This window comes from Myxocyprinus asiaticus, chromosome 4 (assembly GCF_019703515.2).
Source record: "Myxocyprinus asiaticus isolate MX2 ecotype Aquarium Trade chromosome 4, UBuf_Myxa_2, whole genome shotgun sequence".
NCBI lineage: Eukaryota > Metazoa > Chordata > Actinopteri > Cypriniformes > Catostomidae > Myxocyprinus > Myxocyprinus asiaticus.
The window spans coordinates 37,495,078-37,522,272 of record NC_059347.1 but is presented as its reverse complement, the minus strand read 5'-3'; the positions used below and the strand labels follow the sequence as shown (position 1 = coordinate 37,522,272).

Below are 27,195 nucleotides of genomic sequence, written 5' to 3'. Positions count from 1 at the left end.
AGGATCTACAAAGTGTTTCACCCAGTGTGGGACATAAGGAACCCTAAATAGTTCCTTGAGTATCTTTTACTTTTTACAGTGGATCTGATTTTCTATCAGGAAATTATAGTTGTTTTTTCAAAGGAAAAAAAAAAATGCTCATTTGTAATTGTAAGTATTCAAAATCAGAAACAACAAACTTATTTTAACAAAAATAAAAATTACACCTTCTGGTTGTTAAACTTAATGGAACATCCATAATTAATGCGATGAACACCTCAGCTTACTCTGCAAGGGACCTATGTGTACTTGGGGGGGGAAACTGATTTCAGCCACAAAATGACAATGGGACCAGTTGGTTAAAGTTATTGCAAAAATGTTGAAAAAAGTTGAAGTTAGTTCTGAGTTAGTTTGTTTGCATATTCAGCTTGGTTTTATATTTTGATATTTAATGCAATAGTATTCATTTTAAGCATGAATGAAGCGTTCACATACTTTTTGAGGCAACTGTAACAGATATGTTAGTAACATTGCTATTATTTTTGGTCTTACATTGGTGAAAGTAATCTGGAGTGGATAGATTGCCCAAATTGCACAAATGTGTTGAATGAAAAGGACAAATTTGTACAAATACAAATACAAATACAAATTTATTAGGTAGTCAGTATGAAATGTTTACTATTCAAAATAGGATATCGGAGTATGCCTGTATCTGTAGGTATTTCTTTAGTGCAATATATATTTTATCTTTTCCTTTTAAGGCTTCCAATTCAGCATTTCCACTAATTTCTAAATCTCTTTCAAATAATATACTGTTATTATACCTCTTAGGTGTCTTGTCTGTGAATAATGTTGCTACGTGTCATGACAAACCACCCATTCAAACACAACTCAATTTGAGAAACTGTGCAGTAAACATTGTCCACTCTGCTTGTAGAGTTATAACAATTCCACATCTTACCATTTTAAAGATAACATTTATAGATATATAACAATTCTGTCTTTCGCATAAACAGGACCACTTCCTCTGGAATTGTACAGACATCAGCTCTGCCTTGTATTGTAAAGAACAGCTGAATTCTCAGTCTCTTTACCTTTTTCTCTTTCTATTCTATTATTGACCACATATAGTGTTATCATCATTCTTGTTTGCTAGTCTGTGCTAGTTACCCTCACAGGCTTATTGATTTCCTTTTGGCACTCAGTGCAATGTGAAGATTTGGGTGTTCCTGGTTTTGGGCATTGTTAAGATGCAGAGCTATAAGCTTCAGCACTCACTAGAGAGCAGAGGTTCTAAAAGAGTGAGTGAGTGAGAGAGAGAGAGAGAGAGAGAGAGCGAGAGAGAGAGAGAGAGAGAGAACGAGAGAGAGAGAGAGAGAGAGAGAGAGAGAGAGAGAGAGAGATGATATAAAGGTGATCTAAAAAGTGAGGGAAGTTTAACTATTGTGACTATTCTAGTTTAACACTCTGTTTTCACATCGTTACACATGTTTAACAGAGTGAGATTATTATGTCTGTGAATGAAAAACATTGCAAATCAAGGAGGGTAAGTGTGCAGAATAACCTGAAGCTTATTGTAGATGTATTTTTGAGGGAATTATTTAGTTCAGGCAAAAAGTTTGTGATAAAGCATTATATTAAAATTACTAAATTAATAACTCCTGAACAAAATTGATTTATCCTCTTTTCTTTTTTGATTCTATATCAGAAGTTTTCTTACCTATTTTGAAATAAATAAATTGTATTAAAAATGCCCAGAATTATGTCTATTTCTTAATAAATCCTTTGAGTATTAAGTTGTGTATAGGTTAATTACTAAAGGATACATTCAAACAAACACTCAAATTTTCCACTTTTGAATTATGTGATTAACAGAGTTCTGACATCTGATCATTTCAGAAATATTCTGTTCACTTCACACTCAACATCTGCATGCATGTCTTAGATGTTCATACAGCAGCTATACTTAATAATTACTAACTTATCAGTATTAATTGATATTATTGACATTTTACGTTATTGTCATCTGAAATGATTGCATTGGCTTTTCAAAACTGTATAAATTATTTATTTATTGTATATGGGAATGTTAGAGAAACGGTATGGCGGTTTCAGACTCAATCCAATATGCTAAAAGTAAAGTAGATGTAATATGGTGCATATTACATATCTTATACATAACATTTGGAATATTAAATTAATGTTCTAGAATATACCTATATACAATTTATTTAAACAAAATGTATTGCAACATTTATGAGCAATAGTGTAAAGTTACATATCCTGGTAAGTTTTGAATTGTAATTGCTAGTAAGCATAGTGTTATGAGAACTTGAATATGTTGCAGCCCAAGAACAGAGTAAATTCAGTTTTCATGTCTTAAAAAAACAGAGTGGAGTTCTCACCAATACAGGGTGTTTTTAATTATGTTAGGTCAACAGTGCTTATTATTCTAAACTTTTTAAAGTTGTGGTGATTTGTGTCACATTTCTTGAGCAGTCCTTCCAACGCACATGACAAGACCGCGCACTCCGATGCTCAATTCGCCACATGAGAACATTCCAGTTTGGTAAAGTCAGTTTGGAATTTGAATAGCACAGAAGAACCGCCTCCCTGTGATAGGACAAGATCAAATCCTGTGGGTGGGACTTACTTGTCACTCAACGATATTCTCAGCCTCTGTTTGGTTAAAGACAAGGTGGGCGGAAACTTCATCTTCATATATATACTCTGGCAGCAAGCGCAGGCTAATGATTGCCTACGCTCACACGTTGAGGCAGAAACGACCACGTTCAATGTTTCTCCACAGAGCTGACTTAAGACCTCGTTCCCGAACGAAATATCGTGATTCTGACTAAAAGAAAGTTGGTTTCCTTTGTCGGAGAGGTGGGAAACCATCACAACCCCGACTATGATCAACACCATGGAGTGTGCAGTGGATGCACAAACTCTCATTTCGATATCTTTACGGAAAATCCACAACTCGCGTACGCAGAGAGGTGGAATCAAGCTGCACAAAAACCTGCTGGTCTCCTATGTGCTGAGGAACGCCAGGCAGGTCTACATGAACGAAAAGTACGCCGAGATCTACAGGATGCAACAGTACGAGGAGGTGATGACCGTCTGCAACGAGATCCAGGAGCTAAACCCGCTCGATTTGGTGGAGGACTGCGAGGAGCAGACGCTGGACTGCTGCGGCAGCGCAAACGAGTCACCGGGTCTCTGCGGCGCGCTCTTGCCCGTCAGTCACCAAGCTGCCCCGGTGCAGCACATCCAGCCTAGCAGCGCCTGCTCGGTGCCCATACCTCTCCAAAACGAAGAGGTCTGCAAAGCTCCGGATCCCTCGTTCTACCGAAGCTGTTGCGCGGAAGCCTACCCCGTGTCTAACTGTGACTTTTCGCCAGTAAGCAGCATGCACTGCAACAAAACTACAGTGCTAGATTTGGACACGCATGTCGTTACCACAGTAGAGAACGGGTATTTGCATCAGGACTGCTGCGCGTCGCTCCAACAGTGCAGCCAGGGCGCACAGAGCCCGGCCAAAAAGCGCAAGCTTGACTTTGGTTACTACGTGTCCGAAATCGAGGAGGTACCGGATTTTACGCCGTGCAAGAGAGCGAAATTCGAGGACTCCTCATACGCAAACACGGAACCCTTGGACACCTCGAACATTTCCAATCTCATCTCGATCTTCGGCTCGGGGTTTACGGGACTGGTTAGCCGACAAGCGGACTTGGAGCAAGTTCTAAACGGACAGTTCTGTAGCAAACAAGCCCTGGCGAGTTTAGGGGCTTGGACGAGAGCTATTGTAGCGTTTTGACTCTGTGGTTAACGAGAATGCAGATACTTTATGAAATTGTACAAAGTCTAAGACAAATTGACTTGTATTTTTGCAACAAAGTTATTTAAGCGTTTTTATTTGGTTGTTTTTTTTTTTTTGTTGTTTTGTTTCGTTTTAATAGGGGAGGCGGACGGTGGTTGTAGCCTACCACTTGTATCCTTTAAAGCAAATGGCAATGTTGCAAACGTTTTAAAAGGTTGAAATAATCTAACGAAGTTGAATTTCGTTGCCTTAAACCCAACGCAGACTGCTAGCTATGGCCACAAACACGTAAAGTCTTTGAATGTTTTGCTCGTGGATTGTTTCTTTTTTCACCCTTTCCCAGTTTTCTCTCCAGAGATGTATTGTAAAAAATAACATTACCCATGTAATGTTGGGAATAACAGGCTGCAAACGAGGAAGCCTACCATTGCACGCTGTTCTCAGACAGTAGATATAACATGTTAAGGAGCTGTGTAATAATATTTTAAAACATTTCAATGTAACAACTAGCAGTTTGAGTAGAAAAGGCGACAACAACAAGACTAGCCGAGAGCTCGTGCTTACGGAAACGTAGAGCTTCAGGAAGAGGACTGACTCACACAGACTACAACTGCAATGTCATACAAGGCAATCAAGTAGACTAATGAAGGTGCAATATTTTAACCCCCTCCCTGTCTAGTTTGTTGTTTTCTGTACTATGAACTATTTGTTGGAGAAAGTGGCGAGGACTGGTGCGTTTTGTTGACTGCACTGACCTACAGCTCCAGTTCCTCATTGTATGTTTGTAGTTCGCCTATGCCAGTCACCTCATCACACTGAACGTTGGGGCCATCAATTAACACTACAACTCCCATAATGCACGCCGTGTTGAAACGCCAGGTATTTTTGTTGACTATTGAGTCTTCAGCGTTAACCATTTCCCGCCCCCTTACTCTCAGAAAAGTTTAAGCCTTCACAGTAATTCATGATGCCAGCATTTGCTTGGTTTTGTGGGTTTGATTTTATTTTCTACCAACTTAGACCTTTTGTTCTAAAAAGGCAATCTCATAAATTAGCCATACGTCCTCACATTATATAAGCACTATGTGTACTGAATTAAAGACGTTTTCAGACGTATTCTCCATATTTTGTTGGTATTCTTGTATTTTTGTGCATATTAAATTGTATATCACCGGGTAAAACTGTTTTAGAAAGTATTTGTTTAAAATTTATAACCTTAATAAAAAATCAAAGTTACTTTGAAATGCCTCTTTTCCTTTTGCATTTGATCAACCGAGAGAATCCGTTACAGCAGCTGAGATTTTAGGCCTGTTTTGGTGATTGTGAGCTCTCAACTCTTAAAATACTAAAGGTAACACAATTGTTGAAAAGAACAGATAACATACAGGCTACAAGAGCAACATCCTTAGCTCAGCTGATCTAATGGCCATATCCACAGCAATGGAGGTCACAGTGACTGAAAATATTACATTTCTAATCAACTATAACAGAAGAAAGAAGCTCTAGCTCTTTGGCTCTCCAGACTGGCCACAATTGAGGATCTCATCTGTGTGCAATCTTAGATCCCACATGAATATTCTCAGCATTGTTTACCTGTTTTGGATCACTATTACCTGTGGGATGTAACTTGCAGGCCAAGACTAGGCAGACTAATGAGAGGGGAAAGTATTTTTTCTATAATAGCAAGTATAAGACCATAAATAAAGCTTAAATAAATAAAATAAAAAACAGGGGTTTGAAACAATGCGTAACAGATATGCAAAGATCAAGTAGGCCTACCCCTGCAAGCGATCTAGTGTTCACAATGTTGGCCGACACACACGTCACGTTCTACTGGGGGGCACTGTGTTCAAGACTCGCGCACTTTTTTAGCAAGCAACTCTTGCTAAACTTGGAGACTTGTTATCTCTGCTGTATGCCACATGGTGGTGTTCTTCAAAATCAATGAATGAAGGTATTAGAGCGCCTAAGTAGCGGCACCTCGGGCTGACCTCGAATCCGCGGCTCCATACAACCCCCTCCCCTCTCTGTCCTCTCTCTGGTCTCTCTCTCTCTCATCTGTAGCCGAAACCTCTCGACTCCTCTCAATCTGAGATACTACAGTACGCCCGACACATCAAAGTCCAACACACATAGGCTGTTATCAAGTCGTTGTATTGGCCATTTCGACGAGTAGCTGCTTTGCGCGTGTTTAAATACCGCTAAAAAAGCAGGTAATTCGGTCGCGTGGGATAATATAGCCTACATTATGGCGAGGTATTTTAAAACCGTGCAAATATGTAATACGGTCGCATCGAGCTTGGTTTGTTGTGCGAGAAACACGTCTGTGAAATAGCTGAAACATTTCACAAGGTTAAATTGATGTCGGCAGTATAGCTAATGAATGTAAAAGAGTTATGCCTGTTGGGTTGATTTGTTCAGAATGAGCAAATCGCAAGGAAAAGTTAGCCTTTTTAAGTTAAAATTAGTACATATGATTTACAAAAGGCGCAGCGCAAGACATTTTATAGGATATATCCGTTTAATTTTTGTCAGGTTATGTGCTCTGTGGTGTATGGCGAGCTCCTCCGCGTGGCGAACATGGGAAACCCTACCACGGAGAGCGCACACACAGCCAAATAAGGCAGATTTTTTTATTTGTTTTATTTATTTATTGCTCCCTATGCGCGATGGAAGGATCTATACGTCTCATAAAGCACAAATCTACATAAACAGCACGTGTTTCATTAGCCGGTGGACGTGATGCATATACTAAATACTTTTTGTTTACCCCTGCAAAATGAGCAGCAATGTGAAACTGACTCAGTGGTAACATCAAATGTACCCTAAATGAAGACAAAAGGCACGACTTTAATCTTATCTCAGCTGCGCCTGATGAACTCAGCAGAGCCTATGTTTGAATAGAACTGCACAGAATACGGGAAGGTGGATGGGTGTTGGGCGTTCATTTTGAACGTTTGTGTTCGTGTGAATTACTCAACAAGCTCTGCTGAGTTTCACAGTAGAAGACAGGGACTGGGCAGATGCCGAATTTGTCTTCCACTGAAAATGACAGAATGTGAAGGGGCCTGGCATGTGTTTAGGCCTTACAGAAACTAAATCTAAAATACTTTATTTGCTTTAGGAATCACCTTACACCTACTTCACCTAACTAAATTAGAATTGTATTTAAAGTTGAATAAAGTGATTTAAAGTCTTTGTAGATCACAATCTTGTGAGGAGAAGAACCTCTGGTGTTAAATGAAAAGTTCACCCAAAAATGATGAAATTCTGTCATCATTTACTTACCCTCATGCCATCCCAGATGTGCATGACTTTCTTCTGTAGAACACAAATGAAGATTTTAAGAAGAATATGTCAGCTCTGCTGGTCCTCACAATGCAAGTGAATGTATACCAACATTTTGAAGCTCCAAAAAGCACATAAAGGCATCATAAAATTAATCCATACGACTCAAGTGGTTAAATCCATGTCTTCAGAAGCAATATGAAATAGGTGAGAAACTGATCACTATTTAAAGGAATATTCAGGGTTCAATACAATTTAAGCTCAACTGACAGCATTTGTGGCATAATGTTGATTACCACAATAATTTATTTAAACTCGTCTGTTATATATATATATATATATATATATATATATATATATATATATATATATAGACAGAGAGAGAGAGAGAGATTACAGTGAGGCACGTGATGCATATATGAAATACTTTTTGTTTACCCCTGCAAAATGAGCAGCAATGTGAAACTGACTCAGTGGTAACATCAAATGTAGCCTAAATGAAGACAAAAGGCACGACTTTAATCTTATTTTATCTCAGCTGCGCCTGATGAACTCAGCAGAGCCTATGTTTGAATAGAACTGCACAGAATACGGGAAGGTGGATGGGTGTTGGGCGTTCATTTTGAACGTTTGTGTTCGTGTGAATTATTCAAGCTCTGCTGAGTTTCACAGTAGAAGACAGTGACTGGGCAGATGCTGAATTTGCCTTCATTTAAGTGAATGGGACCAATTTTTGGAGGGTTTAAAGGCAAATATGTAAAGCTTATAATTTTATAAAAGCACTTACATTAATTATTCTGTTAAAATTGGTGTATTATATGAGCTGTAAAGTTCTATTGCCATTTTTACAGTTGATTTAGGGTTTGTTGACATTATGTCATCATGTCAACGAAGTTGTAAAATTGGCTATAACTTAAAAAAAAAATCAATGTGGAGATTGATCATAAAAATGCCTTAAATATTGATTGGTTTCTCACCCACACTAATGATATCGCTTCAAAAGATATGGATTTAATCCCTGGAGTCGTATGGATAACTTTTATGCTGCCTTTATATGCTTAAGGAGCTTCAAAATTTTGCACCTATTCACTATTCACTAAACATTTTAATTTGTGTTCAGCAGATGAAAGAAAGTCAAACACATCTGGGATGGCATGCGTAAATGAGACAACTTTCATTTTTGGGCGAACTATTCTTTAAGGCTTTAGTAAATGTGTAATACACGTTTATTTATTATACAGGTGACTCAAAAAGCCAATTTTTGAGACACGGCATAGTTCCTCTGGATTAAATTTGAATTATCAGATTTTGACAAAGGTAATTCTTCACCGAAATCCATATTACATTTCACCTAAGAGTTTGGAAGTCAAGATCAAGGAATGATAAAATACAATTTAACACCCAGGTCTGTTAGTTTCATATCAAGTTGTTGTATACAAACAGGGCTGGTTTCCTTAGGACAGAATAAAAAGTAGGCCTGGATTAAAATGCACATTTTAATGTCTCTCATTTTAAAATCCTTTAAATCTTTGATTTATGACACCCATTATCACTCTAAAGTGTGCCTGCATTATTGTGCTGAACTATAAATGCTTACTGTGTGAGGTAAAATGGAATAAATGTTTGTGCCGATGCAAAATTACTGCATTTGTGTTACATTTTTCTGTAATTACATCATGATACAGTCCGTCCCTGTTATTAGTAGTGACACTGTGTCAAGATGGAGGGACTGTTCTGATGCAAACTGAAACCATTTATTTACAAAGAATGAAGTTGAGAAATCAAACTTCACAATTTTAGATAAATAGCTGGAGCCAAATTATTTGCTTTAAAGGAATAGTTCACCCAAAAATGAAAATTCTCTCATCATTTACTCACCCTTATGCCGTCACAGATGTGTGTGACTTTCTTTCATCTGCTGAACTCAAATGAAGATTTTTAGAAGAATTTCTCAGTTCTTTTCAACAATGCAAGTGTATGGGTGCCACAATTACGAAGCAAAAAAATAAATCACATAAGTCAGCATAAAAGTAATTCATAAGACTCTAGTGGTTAAATCAATGTCTTGGGAAGCGATATGATAGGTGTGGGTAAGAAACAGATCGCTTTCACATTCTTCTTCTCTTGTTTTTGATGATTCACATTCTTCATGCATATCACCCTCTACTGGCAGCAAGAAGAATTTCTGGCAAAAATTACTTAAATATTTATCTGTTTCTCACCCGTATCAATCATATCACTTCTGAAGATATGGATTTAACCACTGGAGTCGTATGGATTACCTTTATGATGCCTTTATGTGCTTTTGGAGCGTAATCATTTTGGCACCCATTCACTTGCATTGCATACAAAGCTACTGCTTTGCAATAAGTTGTCCTATTTTTAGTTAATTTGAATGAAATGTGGCAAAAAATATTAGTAACAAAATGGTTGACAACTTATGTCTTACATAGGTATGACACTTAGCAAAATTATTCACAGCCAACACATACGTCAGCAATCTTTTCTAACTGTACAACAATTCAGTCACACTAAGAAGTTCACTAGATGTACGTTTTTATACGCTGCTTCACAAACACACATCATTGTTCATTGGCTACCGATCTTTTGCACACAGGCAATGAAAACCTGTACATTAAACCAACACCAAGCCTCATTGTGACAAGCTCTGTTCTTTATATACACAAATAAATATAAATGCCAATCCAAATGAAAATATGTGCATAACTGCATCAAAGGTGCTCACTGCATGGGTCTGAGGAGCAGTTCAACTTGCTTGCAGGGAGTAGACAAATAAAACCATAGAGACAAATTGCATCAAATAAGCGAAAGTTAGTGATGTGACCATCAGATGTGGGATTTCTGTCAAATACACATCTAGCAGATTGTGTTGAGTAGGAAATGTTAATCCTGCTTCTGGATATTTACCTTCCTGTAGAGTTAAGAAGTTAGAATTTCCTATAGAGCAACTAAAACACTCATGAACCACATAATCAAGGTCCACATGAATAATATGTATTAGAGGCAGGATTGGAACAGAACTCTACAGGAAAGTAGATCTACAGGAGCAAAACTGACCACCTCTGGTGTAGAGGATGCATATTAAGGTTTGTTAACGGGGGTTGGGTGGTATGAAGCAGTTTCGTCGAAGTTGGAGGTTTGGTTGTGTTCTCTGACAAGGTGTGGATTCTTTTTGTTGTCACTTATGGTTTGACTGGCTGAATAGAGAGCAGGCTGCCAAACTTGAAATGCTGGATGACTGGGAATTTTTCTAGACACTGTAAGAGGGTAACAAAAAAAGTTAGTTAGATTCAACTGTGCAGCAAGGGAATAGATTTGCAAGTTTAAAAAATGTCTGATGCCATGAATAAGGCTTAACAATAGAGGTATATCTGCACACATCTTTGCACTTAAATGTATTGGACTTCTTTTGGGAAACTATTTTAAAGACAACCATGTCTGCTTTTTCAAAAAAAGTGAGCAATTGCTGCCTAGGGGATACATCCTAGCAAAGGATCTAATATAGCGTCACTTTGCTTGCTATCAAAGTCCCAAATACATATTTATGGACATAAGCACTCATGTACACACAAACATACAGTTCTGTCCACATATACTCGCAACTGGGTGAAATCAGTGAACACAAATTTAGAAATGTTAAGCCAGTCTGTTATTGACAGTATGGTTAATGCAGCAAAAGTGACAAGAATAAAACAAATAATATTAAATTATAGTAAATATATAATATTAAAAATAATATGTACTTTGACAATATTGTATGTAAAACAATTATGTCAATGACGATATTTTAATTAATATAACTGATGAAAAAAGTTTAATATAACTTTCATACTCTTAAGAGTCTTAGCATCTAACTTGTAAGACAAGTCTTAAAATCACCTATCCCTGGCACACAGAATAGCAGGGCTAACACAGTCAAAGAGAGAACGAGAGTATGACATATACGGGGGTGGGGAAAGACAGACAGGGCGCATGAGAAAGAGAGAAAGAGAGAGATAGAGAGAGAGAGGGAAGGAGGAGGGGAATTTGCAGACAGACTGGCCCCTCAGCTTTGCTCTGTGCTAAGGGGAGAAAAGGGGGAGGGAGCACAGGCGTCTTCTCAACACAGGATGTGGGCTTTGAAGGAGGGGGTGGGGCACTGGGTTCTTCCCCTCGAACACACATGCTTGCTCAATTAACTCTTTCTGGTCCAATCTTAAAACTTCACAGAGGATCTTAAGAGTCCATGACTTAGCTTTATAATGAAAAAAACTGCAGACAGTAAAGTGAAATTGGTGGGTAGGGTAGTAATTCTACATCTTTAATAAAGTGTTTATTCATTATTTTTTTTATGACAACAACAAAGGATTTAGTGGACTAACTTTCAGTACCAGTGTACCATTTGCATACACTATAAAAGGAATGCATTGAGTCAGTTTAAAGGGATAGTTCACCCAAAAACGAATTTTCTGTTATGTCTTTCTTTTGTGCGACACAAAAGGAGATGTTAGGCAGAATTTTAGCTTCAGTCACTATTCACTTTCATTGTATGAAGAAAAAAAATGAATGAAATTGAATAGTGACTTAGTCATTCTGTCTAACATCTCCTTTTGTGTTTCACGGAAAAGAAAATCATCCAGTTTGGAACAACGTGAGGGTAAGTAAATGATGACAGAATTTTTTTTTTTTTTGGTGAAATATCCTTTTGAAACACTGTAAATTTTTTATATCTATTAGTGTTTATTATACCATAATACTTACTTCCGCTTTGTACATTCGTATGAGACCTTGATTGACTTTGGACCAGGAAGGAACAGCACTGATGTTCCAAAGCTGGTTAGAGTGTTCGGCAAAGGGGCCTGTTTTCATCTAACGGAAGGAAATAAAGAAACAAGAATACAGTGATTAAAAAGATCCTATGTTTTGGACATACTGTGTAATCAGCAACATTTCACAGTGGCAACTTCTCTTCAAATCCTCACTTATTTGTGTACCTGATTTATATGAGGTGTATGGAAAGCACTGATACTAGTAAATTAATGGCAAAACTACTTAAAGAGAATGTTCATTAAAAAAAAAATAAGTGGAGCTGTTAGATTTTTTTTTAACACTAAGGAAATTAATGGCATATGTACACAGAGTATACAAACATAATAACAGAATAATTATACAACCAATTGTTTTGTTTTTTTAACTATAATGTAGTACTTGAGTCACTGAACTCAGGCCTATTCATGAGAGTTTATGAGCGAGAGGAGCTGGGGAACTGCCCTTGGGAAAGAGTACTTTATGAATGGTAGTGCTGTGTGGCTTTACTCCATACACACACAGATTCTCAGACTGCCCTCGTCAAGTCAGACTTTCCCAAGACCCACTAGCCTCTCATAGAGGAATGGAGAGAAGGAGAAATAGAGTGATGGGGGAAAGGAGAAAGAAAGGAGGGGGTGGGCCCTAGGGGCCCTAGGAGTGATTCACAACAACGTGCAGGGAAGGAAGGAAATGACTCATGTGAGTGGAGTGCAAATACAACCTCCCTGAGAGAGAGAGAGAGAAAGAGAGAGAGAGAGCTTTTATTTCTAAAAATATTTTCTTTATTATTGTTTTATTTTATTGTATTTTTTTCAAAACAGTATGCATTTTTAATGTTACTTTAGCAATGTTAACCTTTTTTACAATGCCAATAAAGCTATTTGAGTCTGAATCCCAGATAACACAATTTTTTAACTGTACATGGCAAGTACTCTAAAGAAAACTTTGTTTTCATGTGTGTGTGTGTGTGTGTTTCATCCCCACATCAAAATAAGGAAAAATTCTCATTTAGCAAATATGAGAAGTTGTCAGACCACACGCACCTCATTGATGAATTTAATGCACTCCAGAAACATGTAGTCTTGGTGATACTCGTTTACAAACTTCTCCTCCGCAAAGTGCCTGGGCTCCAGGGTTGGGTGGTCTACACACAATACAGTTGCTCAATATAATTTAAAATAATAAACAGTTACTGAAGCCATTAAAAAAAGTCTTCTTAAAAGACAAAAAAAAAAGAGGCATTTTCAGAAAAAGACAGGGCATTAACAATGCATAACACTATACAATTGGAAGCAAAATGGCCAACAAAAGCCAAGCAGTTACCTATAAGCTGTGAACTGCCCCATATAAAGGGAAGAAACTGAAAGTCGTCAAGACCCCACACGCCCTGGCTCCCCGCTGGCTCCATCCTGTATGTTTTCTGCAGTTTGCGCATCACTCGCAGATACCTAAGACAATCAGATTATAATGCTTGCTATGATGCAAATGAGTTTGCCACGGTTGACCTTCACACTATCAACCAAAATATGCTGGAACTATATTGCAAAAATGTTCTTATTGGCATTTAGTATGCAGGAATGAAACTTTTCATTACAGAAGCCAGTTTAACAAAGAGCTGCTAATAAGGGGGTTAATAGATTTTGTCTGAAGACAATCTGCATTATATTCAAAACAGGAAGCAAAAAAATAAGAAGATCCACCAACTTGTCAAACACTTTAAATACGATGGCCAGTTGGTCCTCTATGCGCAGAGCTCCCACCTTACAAAGACAGCAGAGGAATGCAGCAAACGCAGCCTCGTGACCTGCACATCCAAATATGTTATTTCCTAACCTAAATAATGTAAAAATGAACTCTTTTCTTATGGATGGATTTTGATGTGAAAAGACAATATTAATACAAACACAGCTGCAGCTGCATAGAGGATGCAAGGGCCGCACACTCAGGAAATTGGTGTGTCAACAGCATCCTCTAGTGGAAATTTGCTATAAAAACATTTTACCTTTGAATTCACAAGCTTATTCTAATACCGGAGACAGTGTAGACTTTGACATTATGTCTGATGGTGACACTGGACAACCAAACAAACATAACATACAAACAAATAATCACTTGCTGTATGTAGAAACACACACACACAGACCTGTGCCATAGTCAATTCTGGTGGAGTTGCCGACAGACTCTTTCAGGTACACAGCTATCTCTGGAGCAGCATCATGACGGTCTGATGGGAGAACAGAAGTGACCAGAGCCTCAGCCTCCTGCAAACACAAAACACTCTTACATCAACATCTTTTTAAATCACAAAAAAACATTCTAGACAGATTTTTCCACGCTCAGACATGGCCATTTGAGAAAAATAACTCAGTCAGTGAATACTTTCTGAAGGTACTTTATACTTAAAGCTGAAGTATGTAACTTTTTCAGTGTTAAAATACGTTACTCAACCAGCGGCATGAGTTGGGGATGGGACTATTTGATGGTTTGAACAACAGCAGACGAGGGGGGTATTCAGAAAGCTGTTTAGAAAACATTGTTTATTTTTGCAGTTCCATTCAGTGGGGCTTGTATCGCAGAAATTACTTACAGTGCATTCAGAAAGTATTCAAAGCCCTTCATTTTGTTTCACATTTTGTTATGTTGCAGCTTTATGCTAAAATGCTTTAAATTATTTTATTTTTTTCACATCAATCTACACTCCATACCCCATGACAAAGCAAAAAACAGATTTTTGATAACTTTGCAAATGTATTAAAAAGAACAAACTGAAATATCACATTGACATAAGTATTCAGACCCTTTGCTATAACACTTGAAATTTAACTCAGGTGCATCCCATTTCTCTGCATCATATTTGAGATGTTCTGGATCATGATTTGGAAAGGCACACACCCATCTATATGTAAGGTCTCACAGCTGAAAATGCATATCAGAGCAAAATCCAAGCCATGAGGTCAAAGGGACTGCCTGCAGAGCTCAGAGACTAGATTGTGTCGAGGCACAGATCTGGGGAAGGCTACAAAAAATTATTTGGCTGCACTGAAAGTTCCCAAGAGCACAGTGGCCTCCATAATTCTTAAATGGAAGTAGTTTGGAACAACCAGGACTCTTCCTAGAGCTGGCCGCCCAGCCAAACTGAGCAATCAGGGGAGAAGGGCCTTGGTAAGAGAGGTGACCAAGAACCCGATGGTCACTCTGGTTGAGCTCCAGAGATCATGTGTGGAGATGGGAGAATCACAGAAGGACAACTGTGGCAAGGAGGAGGGTGGGGCTGGGCCGTGATGATGCATGCCCGGCCCCTAATCAGGCTAATCAAGCCCATGAGAGGGATAAACGCCTCCGGAGTTCAGGGAGAGAGAGCTACAGGCAGTTGCCCTGTATGTGTTTATGTTTGTGTCTTTTTGTTTAATTAAATATTACTTTGATGCTTCGTCTGTTTCTCGCACCTCCTTTCCCTTTTACCCTGTTACAACAACCATCGCTGCAACACTGTACCGATCTGGGCTTTATGGCAGGGTGGCCAGACGAAAGCCTCTCCTCAGTGCAAGACACATAAAAAAAGCACCTAAAGGACCCTCAGACATTGAGTAACAAGATTCTCTGGTCTGATGAAACAAAGATTGAACTGTTTGGACTCAATTCCAAACGTCATGTCTGGAGGAAACCAGGCACTGCTCATTACCTGCGCAATACCATCCCAACGGTGAAGCATGGTGGTGGTAGCATCATGCTGTGGGGGTGTTTTTCAGCAGCAATGACTGGGGGACTGGTCAGCATTGAAGGAAAGCTGAATGCAGCAAAATACAGAGATATCCTTAATGACTACCTGGTCCAGGGCGCTCAGGACCTCAGACTAGGCTGAAGGTTCACCTTCCAACAGGACAATGACCTTAAGTACACAGCCAAGACAACGCAAGAGTGGCTTAGGGACAACTCTGTGAATGTTCATGAGTGGTCCAGCCAGAGACCGGGCTTGAACCCAATCGAACATCTCTCGAGAGACCTGAAAATGGCTGTCCACCGACGGTCCCCATCTAACCTGACACAGCTTAAGAGGATCTGCAGTGAAGAATGGCAGAAAATCCCCAAATCCAGGTGTGCAAAGCTTGTTGCAACATACCAAAAAAGACTTGCCAAAGGTGCTTCAACTAAGTACTGAGTTAAGGGTCTGAATACTTACGTCAATTTGATATTTCATTTTTTTTTAATATATATATATATATATATATATATAAATTTGCAAAGTTATAAAATATCTGGTATGGAGTGTAGATTGATGTGGTAATTTTTTTTTAATTTAGAGTATTTTAGCATAAGGCTGCAACATAAAAAAATGTGAAAACAATAAGGGTCTGAATACTTCCTGAATGCACTGTACCTCCACTTTAATTATAAGCAATGTTTAGCTCATGTTGGTGCATGTCAAGGAAAGTTCATTCTCATATTGTTCAAAACTGTATGACTTTCTTTCTTCCATGGAACACAAAAGGAGATTTTAGGCAGTGTTTGCATCAGTTGCCATTCACTTTCATTGCATCTTTTATTACATATAATGAAAGTGAATGGAGACAGAGGCTTTCATTCTGCCTAACATCTCCTTGTGTGTTCAGTGGAATAAAGGAAGTCATATAGGTTTGGAACAAAATTAGGGTAAGAAAATGATGACAGAAGTTTCATTTTTCATTTAGTGTATTATCCCTTTAAAACAGTTTGATGTTAAACATTGGTCATATACATAGAAAGCATTTTAAGTAGGGATGCACTGATGTATCAGCTGCTGATATTTATCGGCCAATTACTGACCAAATTAAAACCATCAGCATATTGGTTAAAAGCATGAAAATGCTAAATTCATAAAACAATGGTTTATTTATAATTAATTAGTAACACACTTTGTAAAAACTCAATTGTAATGCACAATCTAGAATTATAAAAGCCACAATACGTAGAAGGGTTGGCACACCAAAGATCATGTAATACTTAAGTTTTATTCTTTCTTGTTCTCACATTATTGTGGCAAAACTGCAATAAATGGATGTGACAGTTGTGAAAGTGGCACTTATCTATAGGCTACATGAGGTAAACCATCCAAAACGCTTTGAAGCCAGCAGACCTTGACTTAGTGCTGCATGATTGATTTAATTCAGATTGAAATCGCAATATGGCCTTGCATGATTACTAAGCCTTAAAAAGCTATATTTCAAAATATAGTCTGCATTCAGCGCTTCAGTCGGCGCTCTGTGAGCAAGCGGCGCCCTCTAGTGGTCTGGATAACATTATCCATTACATTAGTATAACACAGAATTTAAAAGGGGGTTTTGTTTCTTTGGTTAAATCTTTTTTATTTTTCCATGGTGTGGTTGACATTTACGTGGAATTCCCCAACATACAGTGTATGCATAGTATGAATTTGTAATGTTTTATAATATACAGTACATACATGTAAAATGTGAGTTCTATTGTATTTAACAGCAAAAAAAAAAACCAAAAAAAAAACAAGTTCAGTGCTTTAGAAGTAAAAAAAATTTTTTTTCTTATCATCATGCTATCATATTTAGTTATTTTTGTATCTTTTTAATATGTTTATACTATTATATTTATCTTTTATAGTGGCTTTCTTTAAAATCTTGGCCTGTCATGTGTTCAACATATCCAATCCATGTTCAATAGAAATGAACAATAAAAAAGCCTTTGTACCACTTTGTACATTTTTAAAGCATAATTCTTAAGTAAAACAGTGATCTGATGACAAAATATCGGTATCGGTCTATAGTTTTTTGTAAAATCAGTATCGGGCAAAATTTTTCATATCCTTGCATCCCTAATTTGGAGTATTATTACAACAGAGTATGAAAGAAGTTCAAATGAGCAGGCTTTTGATTAATTGTCTGCTAACCTGGTCTAGCTTGGAACACCAGGTACGGAAGGCTTTATTGCCAAAGCGAGAAGGCTGGTCCACTGGTGGCGTCTCGTCGATCCAGCGATCTAATGTTCCCAAAACAGCAAGCAACTTCTCCACTGTCTAATAGCACAGAGAAGCATGCTTTTAAAAGTTGATCCATGAGCTTTCACTGTATTATCAGCAGCGACATTTATGTACCAGTTAATTTACCTATAACACACAGATAAACATACAGCAGTATAGTGAGCAGCAGGATAGTGTGACCCACCTCGGACACCTGGTAATCACATGTAAGTTTCTTTCCCTTCACACCTTCATTTAGGGTCAGAATGAATCCCATATAGTCTGCATATGCCTACTTACACAGAACAGAAACACATGCACCAACACAAGCAAAAGGGGGTTTAATTATGTGACAGCAAATTCATAATACACAGAAAATAGACATTTGAATATATATATTAAAAAAAAATAACAAAAAATATACCATTCCATTATTGGAATGATCTGCTTCTAGATAATTTGGCTGGGTCTTAAAGGTGTTGGACTTTATACTGACACCTATCTGCAAGGACACATGAAGTTTATAATCTGCTACTGCAGCTGCTTCACACAAGAGTTGCCCATCTTTTATTTATTTCCTTGTCAAAAACTGACATTCTTGGATTCAGGACCAAAACATTTTCATGCAGTGTTGGTGGTTTGTGCTGGAAATGGCATGTCTCTCACAAACACTGTGCTGCAGATCATTGCGGTTTGTTATATTGTTCTAGCAGAGAGTGTGTGTCTGGATATTTTAGATTTTATTTCTGCACTCGATTTTGTTTGGACTGGTGGATCACACAAACGTTGATCTGTACCATCACTCCAGACTTCGCGTTTGACATGGGCTCTGTTGTTAGGTTGAGTGTTTACTATGTACAGTTGAAGTCAGAAGTTTACATACACCTTAGCCAAATACATTTAAACTCAGTTTTTCACAATTCCTGACATTTAATCATAGAAAACATTCCCTGTCTTAGGTCAGTTCAGATCTCTACTTTATTTTAAGAATGTGAAATGTCAGAATAATAGTAGAGAGAATGATGTATTTCAGCTTTTATTTATTTCATCACATTGCCAGTGGATCAGATGTTTACATACACTTTGTTAGTATTTGGTAGCATTGCCTTTAAATTGTTTAACTTAGGTCAGCTGTTTTGGGTAGACTTCCACAAGCTTCTCACAATAAGTTGCTGGAATTTTGGCCCATTCCTCCAGACAGAACTGGTGTAACTGAGTCAGGTTTGTAGTCTTCCTTGCTCGCACATGCTTTTTCAGTTCTTTCCACAAATTTTCTATCGGATTGAGGTCAGGGCTTCTTGATGTCCACTCCAATACCATGACTTTGTTGTAGTTAAGCCATTTTGCCACAACATTGGAGGTATGCTTGGGGTCACTGTCCATTTGGAAGACCCATTTGCGACTGCGCTTTAACTTCCTGGCTGATGTCTTGAGATGTTGCTTCAATATATCCACATAATTTTCCTTCCTCGTGATGCCATCTATTTTGTGAAGTACACCAGTCCCTCCTGCAGCAAAGCACCCCCATGCGTCATGGTTGGGATGGTGTTCTTCGGCTTGCAAGCTTCACCCTTTTTCCTCCAAACATAATGATGGTCATTATGGCCAAACAGTTAAAAAAAAAATTTAACCAGCCCAGAGGACATTTCTCCAAAAAGTAAGATCTTTGTCACCATGTGCACTTGCAAACTGTAGTCTGGCTTTTTTATGGTGGTTTTGGAGCAGTGGCTTCTTCCTTGCTGTGCAGCCTTTCAGTTTATGTCGATATAGGACTCGTTTTACTGTGGATATAGATACTTGTCAACTTGTTTCCTCCAGCATCTTCACAAGGTCCTTTGCTGTTGTTCTGGGATTGATTTGCACTTTTCGCACCAAACTACGTTCATCTCTAGGAGACAGAATGCGTCTCCTTCCTGAGCGGTATGATGGCTGCGTGGTCCCATGGTGTTTATACTTGCGTACTATTGTTTGTACAGATGAACGTGGTACCTTCAGTCAGTCATTTGGAAATTGTTTCCAAGGATGAATTAGACCTGTGGAGGTCCACAATTTTTTTTCTGAAATCTTGGTTGATTTCTTTTGATTTTCCTATGATGTCAAGCAATGAGGCACTAAGTTTGAAAGCAGGCCTTAAAATACATCCACAGGTACACCCCCAATTAACTCCAATTAGCCTATCAGAAGCTAATTGGCTAGTTGCCTAAAGGCTTGACATCATTTTCTGGAATTTTCCAAGCTGCTTAAAGGCAGAGTTAACTTAGTGTATGTAACCTTCTGACCCACTGGAACTGTGATATAGTCAATTAAAAGTGAAACAATCTGTCTGTAAACAATTGTTGGAAAAATTACTTGTGTTATGCACAAAGTAGATGTCCTAAACAACTTGCCAAAACTATAGTTTGCTAATATGAAATCTGTGGAGTGGTCAAAAAATTAGTTAATGACTTGAACCTGAGTGTATGTAATCTTCTGACAACGGAATATTGTGTTTGTTGCTAGATTGTTTGATCTGCTTATATTGTTTAAAAAATCTTATGTTTTTGAAAGCACCTTGAACACTGGAAAAGCGCTATTATAAAGTATACTCAGTAGTAGTAGTAGTAGTAGTAGTAGGACTAGTAAGTACTAGTTCTATTAAGTACTATCATAGTAGTTCTATTAAGTACTTTTACAGAAAACTGTTTTACATGAAAACATTTTTATTTAACTGCTATTCTTCCAATGCACTCAGAAGATATTTTTTTTTATAGGAATAGCGTTCAAAAACACAACATGGTTTCAAACATTATTCTAAAATGGACATCTACAGGTTTGTTTTTGACAGTATGACACATTTACTGTATTGCTTACATGTATTATCCTTTTTTCTGACAGCCTGCTCTGCCGCAGCTGAGTAAACTTGCTGTGCATGTTGATAAGTTATTAATGACGCCAACATCGCTGATGGCAATTAGTTGTTTTTTATTACATCTCACTTTGCAAGTCTGATATCACAGCAATATACAAAAATAAAGTGTTGGCAATCAACCTGTCCAGTACATGCAGGTGATCAACTCAAGCGCTCCGAAGTGCATCCACCGTGCTGCATCGTCAACGGCAGCCGCAGATTTAATCCATTATAATGCCGCTCGTCTCCACATGCATCAACAGGACAAGGGTTATAAAACAATATCAATCTCAGATAATAGTGAAATGACCTGATGTAATCTTTGTATGTCCAGATTAAAATCTTAAACATACAAAAGGTATGATATTATTTGTTATTTTCTACACTGAAGTAATAAAACTCTTATACAACATTATCCTTGCAACTTATTTTCAGTTCCTTAATGGAGAGTGCATGTGAGCTGAGAGTGTATGTCTGCAGCCAGACTCCATTGGGAGTGACTGGACTTCTGTAGATGTAAAAATTTAAAATTTTAATGAGAAAAAAATGAGTGCAATTTAACTGGAGGAATTTATGCAGAAGTTTTCATGATTATCTCTTGATCTTTTAGGACTTTGTCTACAAGTACAATAACACTGCAGCAACTTGCTGTGTGATAAAAGTGTGTCAAACAATTTAGCTTCCTATTCTTATTTTAAACTCCAGGGGCACTGGGAAAAAAAAGACTGAAAATGAGCTAATATCCGTCTCTCTTTGATTGGTGGGTTGTAAAACATACCTGGGATCTTTTCCATTTGCCCATATCAGGCACCATACTGATCTCCTTCTTTGGTACCATAAAGTTGAAGCTGACAGGATTGGGAGGCTTGTCATCCTCATGGGAGGAGCCTGAAAGACAAAAATATTTAAGAGATAAAAATATCAATGGACACCGCAAATTCAAGCCAAATTAATATTTTGTCCATTTTCTCTCTGAGGGACAACTAATCTAGAAATGAAAGTACAACAGTGATGACATTTTCAGGCACTCTTACTTTATTTTAATCAATATTAACGTATTTGTACATCTTAATTTATTAATACTGATTTATTTTTTGCTGCTTAGTTTTTTCATTTCAAGTCATGCAATACAGAGTTGCAAACTGAAAGTTTGGTTTCTGCAGTTCTGAACTTGCATTATAAAATCTCTTACAATCACATACAATTGAAGTCAGAAGTTTTCATACACTTAGGTTGAAGTCATTAAAACTAATTTAGTTATTAGTAAACTATAGTTTTGGCAAGTCGTTTAGGACATCTACTTTGTGCATAACACGAGCAATTTTTCCAACAATTGTTTACAGACAGATTAACTTTTAACTGACTATATCACAATTCCAGTGGGTCAGAAGTTTACATACACTAAGTTAACTGTGTCTTTAAGCAGCTTGGAAAATTCCAGAAAATGATGTCAAGCCTTTAGGCAATTAGCTTCTGATAAGCTAATTGGAGTCAACTGGAGGTGTATCTTAGGATGTGTTTTAAGGCCTACCTTCAAACTCAGTGCCTCTTTGCTTGACATCATGGGAAAATCAATAGAAATCAGCCAAAACCTCCACAATTCATCCTTGGGAACAATTTCCAAATGCCTGAAGGTACCACGTTCATCTGTACAAACAATAGTACGCAAGTATAAACACCATGGGACCATGCATCCATCATACCGCTCAGGAAGGAGACGCATTCTGTCTCCTAGAGATGAGCGTAGTTTGGTGCGATATGTGCAAATAAATCCCAGAACAACAGCAAAGGACCTTGTGAAGATGCTGGAGGAAACAAGTTGACAAGTATCTACATCCACAGTAAAATAAGCCCTATATCGACATAACCTGAAAGGCTGCTCAGCAAGGAAGAAGCCACTGCTCCAAAACTGCCATAAAAAAGCCAGACTACAGTTTGCAAGTGCACATGGGGATAAAGATCTTACTTTTTGGAGAAATGTCCTCTGGTCTGATGAAATTTTTTTTTACTGTTTGGCCATAATGACCATCATTATGTTTGGAGGAAAAAGGGTAAGGCTTGCAAGCTGAAGAACATCATCCCAACCGTGATGCATGGGGTGGCAGCACCATGTTGTGGGGGTGCTTTGCTGCAGGAGGGACTGGCGTACTTCACAAAATAGGTGGCATCATGAGGAAGGAAAATTATGTGGATATATTGAAGCAAAATCTCAAGACATCAGCCAGGAAGTTAAAGCTCGGTCGCAAATGGGTCTTCCAAATGGACAATGTCCCCAAGCATACCTCCAAAGTTGTGGCAAAATGTCTTAAGTACAACAAAGTCAAGGTATTAGAGTGGACATCAAGAAGCCCTGACCTCAATCTGAAAATTTGTGGGCAGAACTAAAAAAACGTGTGCGAGCAAGGAGGCCTACAAACCTGACACAGTTACACCAGTTCTGTCTTCAACTTATTGTGAGAAGCTTGTGGAAGGCTACCCAAAATGCTTGACCCAAGTTAAACAATGTAAAGGCAATGCTACCAAATACTAACAAAGTGTATGTAAACTTCTGACCCACTGAATGTGATGAAATAAATAAAAGCTGAAATAAATCATTCTCTCTACTATTATTCTGACATTTCACATTCTTAAAATAAAGCAGTAATCTGAACTGACCTAAGACAGGGAATGTTTTCTACGATTAAGTGTCAGGAATTGTGAAAAGTTAACTTTATTTGGTGTATGTAAACTTCTGACTTCAACTGTAAATTTTCTCAGAACTCTAAGTTCACAACTGATTTTGTCTCCTGGTTCTATTTTGCATTTCAAAATTCTATGTCTAAGAAGGACCCCAAAGAGTGATTTATCCAGAAGCATAAAAAAACTATTGGTTATAATCCCAGTATTTGTATATATAGTTATCTGAAAGAAAGAAAAAAACTTCAGGATTAGAGTTCCACGCAGGCCCTTGATGGATTAACAAAATCACAAATGATACTGCTAAATGGACACCATCAACTCTTTCCCTGGGTTCTGATCCAGGGCAGAGGAAAAAAAATGCTTGATTGATTTTGAGCCCTTTGTACGTCACTGTAGTAATGGCAGGCAAATTGTATTTCCTGTGGGTTGATACATCCAGAGTCAGATCATGACTTTGTGTGCAATAGTAATGAGCATCACAACTGTCTGTGTTTAAGTTAGTGCTGGATGTACAGATAAAGTCAAATAGAAATATCTAAACAAAAAGTAATGTAAACTTTGGCATGTTGCCCACATTTAACAAACTCATCTTGCCATAAGTCTTTCCATGTATATATTTCTATATCATTTTACTGATTAGTGGGAAGAATGAGGGACCTAGCTTGGAGGCAGAAAGTAGTTTGAGGGTTATACAACCTGAAACATGAAAAAACTAATTTACCTGTCTTTTAAGTAGTATGAGCAACTCCAAATTGGTTTCAGTCTAACAACATAAGAACCTCTTTCTCTGACCCAAAGGACACTTTTCCAAGTTCTTTTAACCAAAATAATAAACCCCACATACATACAAAATGTGGTGATCCCAGGATCATCTCAGTGCAAAAACAGATCACCAACCAATTACACATAATTCCTTAATTAATAATTCCTTACATTTATAAAGTGCTTTTCTAGGCACTCAAAGCACTTTACATAGTATAGGGGGAATCTCCTCAACCACCCCCAGTGTGCAGCATCCACCTGGATGATGCGACGGCAGCCATAGTGCACCAGAATGCTCACCACACACCAGCTATTGGTGGAGAGGAGCGAGTAGAGTGATGCAGCCAATTCAGGGATGGAGATTATTAGGAGGCCATGATAGATAAGGGCCAATGGAAAGAATTTGGCCAGGACACCAGGGTTATACCCCTACTCTTTACGGGAAGTGCCTTGGGATTTTTAATGACCACAGAGTGTCCGGACCTCGGATTAACGTCTCATCCTGGTAATTTTTTACAGTATAGTGTCCCTGTCACTATACTGGGGCATTAGGACCCACACAGACCACAGGGTGAACACCCCCTGCTGCTGGCCTCCCTAACACCTCTTCCAGCAGCAACCTTGGTTTTCCCCAGGAGGTCTCCCATCGAGGTACTCAGGTTCAACCCTGCTTAGCTTTAGTGGGCAACCAGGCCAGAGCTGCAGGGTGATTTGGCTGCTGACACATGGGACACACCATTTTTAAAGCTGATACGAACCATTACAAATAAATCAAGTTGTGATGCAATTTATGTATATCTGATGAGTTAGCCAGCTAACTTTGAAACTGAGTTAATTCACACGCTACGTCCAAGACTTTCTCTAAAAACAAGCAAAATATTGTTGTAATTAAATATATAGTACTACAAATAACGAGAATTTTTTCCTTAAGAAAAGGTTTAATAACCGATGTATGCGCCACTTCGCTGAGCTAAATGAACATCAGAGCTGTCAGACTCCAGTCGATTCATTACATGAGGCGTGGCGAGACTATAAGCGTTTATCTGCAAGTATGCACATCCCTTTCAGGCACAGAGGCGTTGAACAACAAAATATATAATCGACAGGTCTCATTGATGTCTCCGCTTTAAAGTGATGTGTATTTAAATGCAAATATGATTGAAGTGCTTTACCTGACGGCTGCTCAGTCTCCGCCATTGTGAGAACATGAAAACACGACCGTTCAACTCTCACTAGCACTTTCGCGTCTCTCAGATCCAAACAACTGAATTGTGAACTTGAACTTGATCAGCAAATGAAAAGTGATGTAGGAAAAAACACCAAAAAGTGCGTTTTGTTTCTTAAAGTTATTATTATTTTTAAATCAGAACCTTTATTCCACATGTGTTACATAGAACAGAATAAATACATTTACCTTGATGCGAAGTGTCTGGTGTAGTTTGTAGTCAAATGCAACCTTTAAAGTAAAATAATAATACAAATAAAAGTCTTTTTAAAAGATGAGGTTCTTGAAAAAAGAAATGTTGACATAAGTAGTTTGGAATTTTATTATTATTATTATTATTATTAACACTTATTTAAAAGATAAGCTGTGAAACATTTTTTTTTTAAATATATTATTCATATTTGGAAAAAAATTGTCGACCAAAAAACCCTGCAAAAAAACAGAGAAGACACCTTTAAATGCCCTTAAGACTGTGTGTGAAGTAAAAAAAAAAAAAAATATATATATATATATATATATATATATATTAATATATATTTTTTACATATATATATATATATATATATATATATATATATTAATATATATTTTTTACACATATATATATATATATATATATATATATATATATATATGTTTTTTTGTGTGTGTGCTTTTTTTCAGGTCATATGGAGTTACGCATAAAAACGTCTTAATATTCGACACAAAAATATATTTGAAAACATTTTTTAAATTAATGTTTAAGTTGTGTTGTGTCACCTGTATTCAAGGAGCAAAGAAAGTATTTTCATACATTTCACTTGATGGTTACACCAACTGACATTCTGAAGTCATTAAATCAACAGTTTTGTAGAAAATGCTATTATTGTTTTCCTAAATCTGTTAAACAAACATGGACACAAATACTTTTGTACGTATTTTCTACCAACTTGATACATGTGTTTTAAAGTAGATTTTTCAAAGATGTCTCATCATTTTCTGGGACAACCACTATGGGTCAAAATCCTGTCAAAAGTATTGAGGTCACGGATCCAAAAATAATAAGCGTGAACCAACAAGTTGGGTTCTGAACTCACGTCTACATTGGTACAGTTAGTAAAACATGCATCAAACATCCACACCAACCCAGCCTTGTTTTTTTTATTTTTTTATTTTTTATAGATATGCAGCCAATTACCTACAAAACAAAGAAGTCTTAAATAATGTCTAAACTAAAGACTCTGTTAACTAAATTCAGCTGACTTGATACATGTGTTAACGAACTATGATAATGACCTACTCGGACAACACGTTCCCTAGAGCAGGCAGAAAATACTCAAAACAGACACAAGCATCGTATCTATCAACCACAAATAATATAATATTGAGCAGCAACTGTCGGAGTTGCATTGGAGTGACGTCACCTCCCCTCTTCGAATGATTGGCTAGAGGAGGAGCAGTCGATCAAGAAATAGTGGACCAAAAGGGATGCAAAATGCCCCCTGATTTACATTAAACTCTACTCACAAGTTTTGGAAAACCAAGCGCAGAACTTGGAAACAAAAGCAAAGAAAAATACAGCGTAAGTGAAAAAAAAATGAAAATATGAGCAAAATTGTCAGAGAGCATAAAAAAACAGTAATATAACCAAGGAAAATATGATTTTGTTTGCAATTCTTATGATTTTGCTTAAATAATTCTGTTGTTTTTTTTTTTCAGCATATTTTAAATGTGTTTATATATTTTTGATTTATGCTTTATTTTTTGATCTGCGCTAATTATTTTGATCTGCACTTTTT

General features: G+C 37.5%; 2 protein-coding genes across 4 annotated transcripts; one reads left to right on the top strand and one right to left on the bottom strand.

The window, feature by feature from the left end:
• Nucleotides 1-2,741: 2,741 nt before the first annotated feature.
• Nucleotides 2,742-5,029, top strand: LOC127438499 (immediate early response gene 5-like protein). Its single transcript, XM_051694138.1, has one exon. It carries the CDS (start codon nt 2,891-2,893, stop codon nt 3,797-3,799), a length of 909 nt encoding a protein of 302 aa, XP_051550098.1. The 5' UTR covers nt 2,742-2,890; the 3' UTR covers nt 3,800-5,029.
• Nucleotides 5,030-9,629: 4,600 nt separating this feature from the next.
• Nucleotides 9,630-25,440, bottom strand: LOC127440076 (serine/threonine-protein phosphatase 2A activator-like). 3 transcript variants are annotated; one of them, XM_051696457.1, is made up of 10 exons: nt 25,365-25,440; nt 21,530-21,639; nt 18,070-18,156; nt 17,796-17,921; nt 14,043-14,160; nt 13,604-13,703; nt 13,223-13,347; nt 12,943-13,043; nt 11,852-11,959; nt 9,630-10,368 (listed from the first exon to the last, which is right to left on the bottom strand). In XM_051696457.1, the coding sequence occupies exons 1-10, from the start codon at nt 25,387-25,389 to the stop codon at nt 10,294-10,296; spliced, it is 975 nt and encodes a 324-aa protein (XP_051552417.1). In that variant the 5' UTR covers nt 25,390-25,440; the 3' UTR covers nt 9,630-10,293. The 3 variants fall into 3 exon arrangements, with proteins under 3 accessions (XP_051552417.1, XP_051552419.1, XP_051552418.1); XM_051696459.1 differs by lacking the exon at nt 25,365-25,440 and adding an exon at nt 20,893-20,996; XM_051696458.1 differs by lacking the exon at nt 25,365-25,440 and having other exon boundaries at nt 18,070-18,159.
• Nucleotides 25,441-27,195: the final 1,755 nt, after the last annotated feature.

Excerpts from the sequence above, each read along its gene's own strand:
- LOC127438499 (XM_051694138.1), top strand. The coding sequence starts at position 2,891 with ATGATCAACACCATGGAGTGTGCAGTGGATGCACAAACTCTCATTTCG.
- LOC127440076 (XM_051696457.1), bottom strand. The coding sequence starts at position 25,389 with ATGGCGGAGACTGAGCAGCCGTCAG. Across the intron at positions 13,348-13,603 it reads GTATTTAAAGTGTTTGACAA|GTATCTGCGAGTGATGCGCA; the intron begins GTTGGTGGATCT and ends TGATTGTCTTAG. Across the intron at positions 13,044-13,222 it reads GGGCAGTTCACAGCTTATAG|ACCACCCAACCCTGGAGCCC; the intron begins GTAACTGCTTGG and ends TATTGTGTGTAG.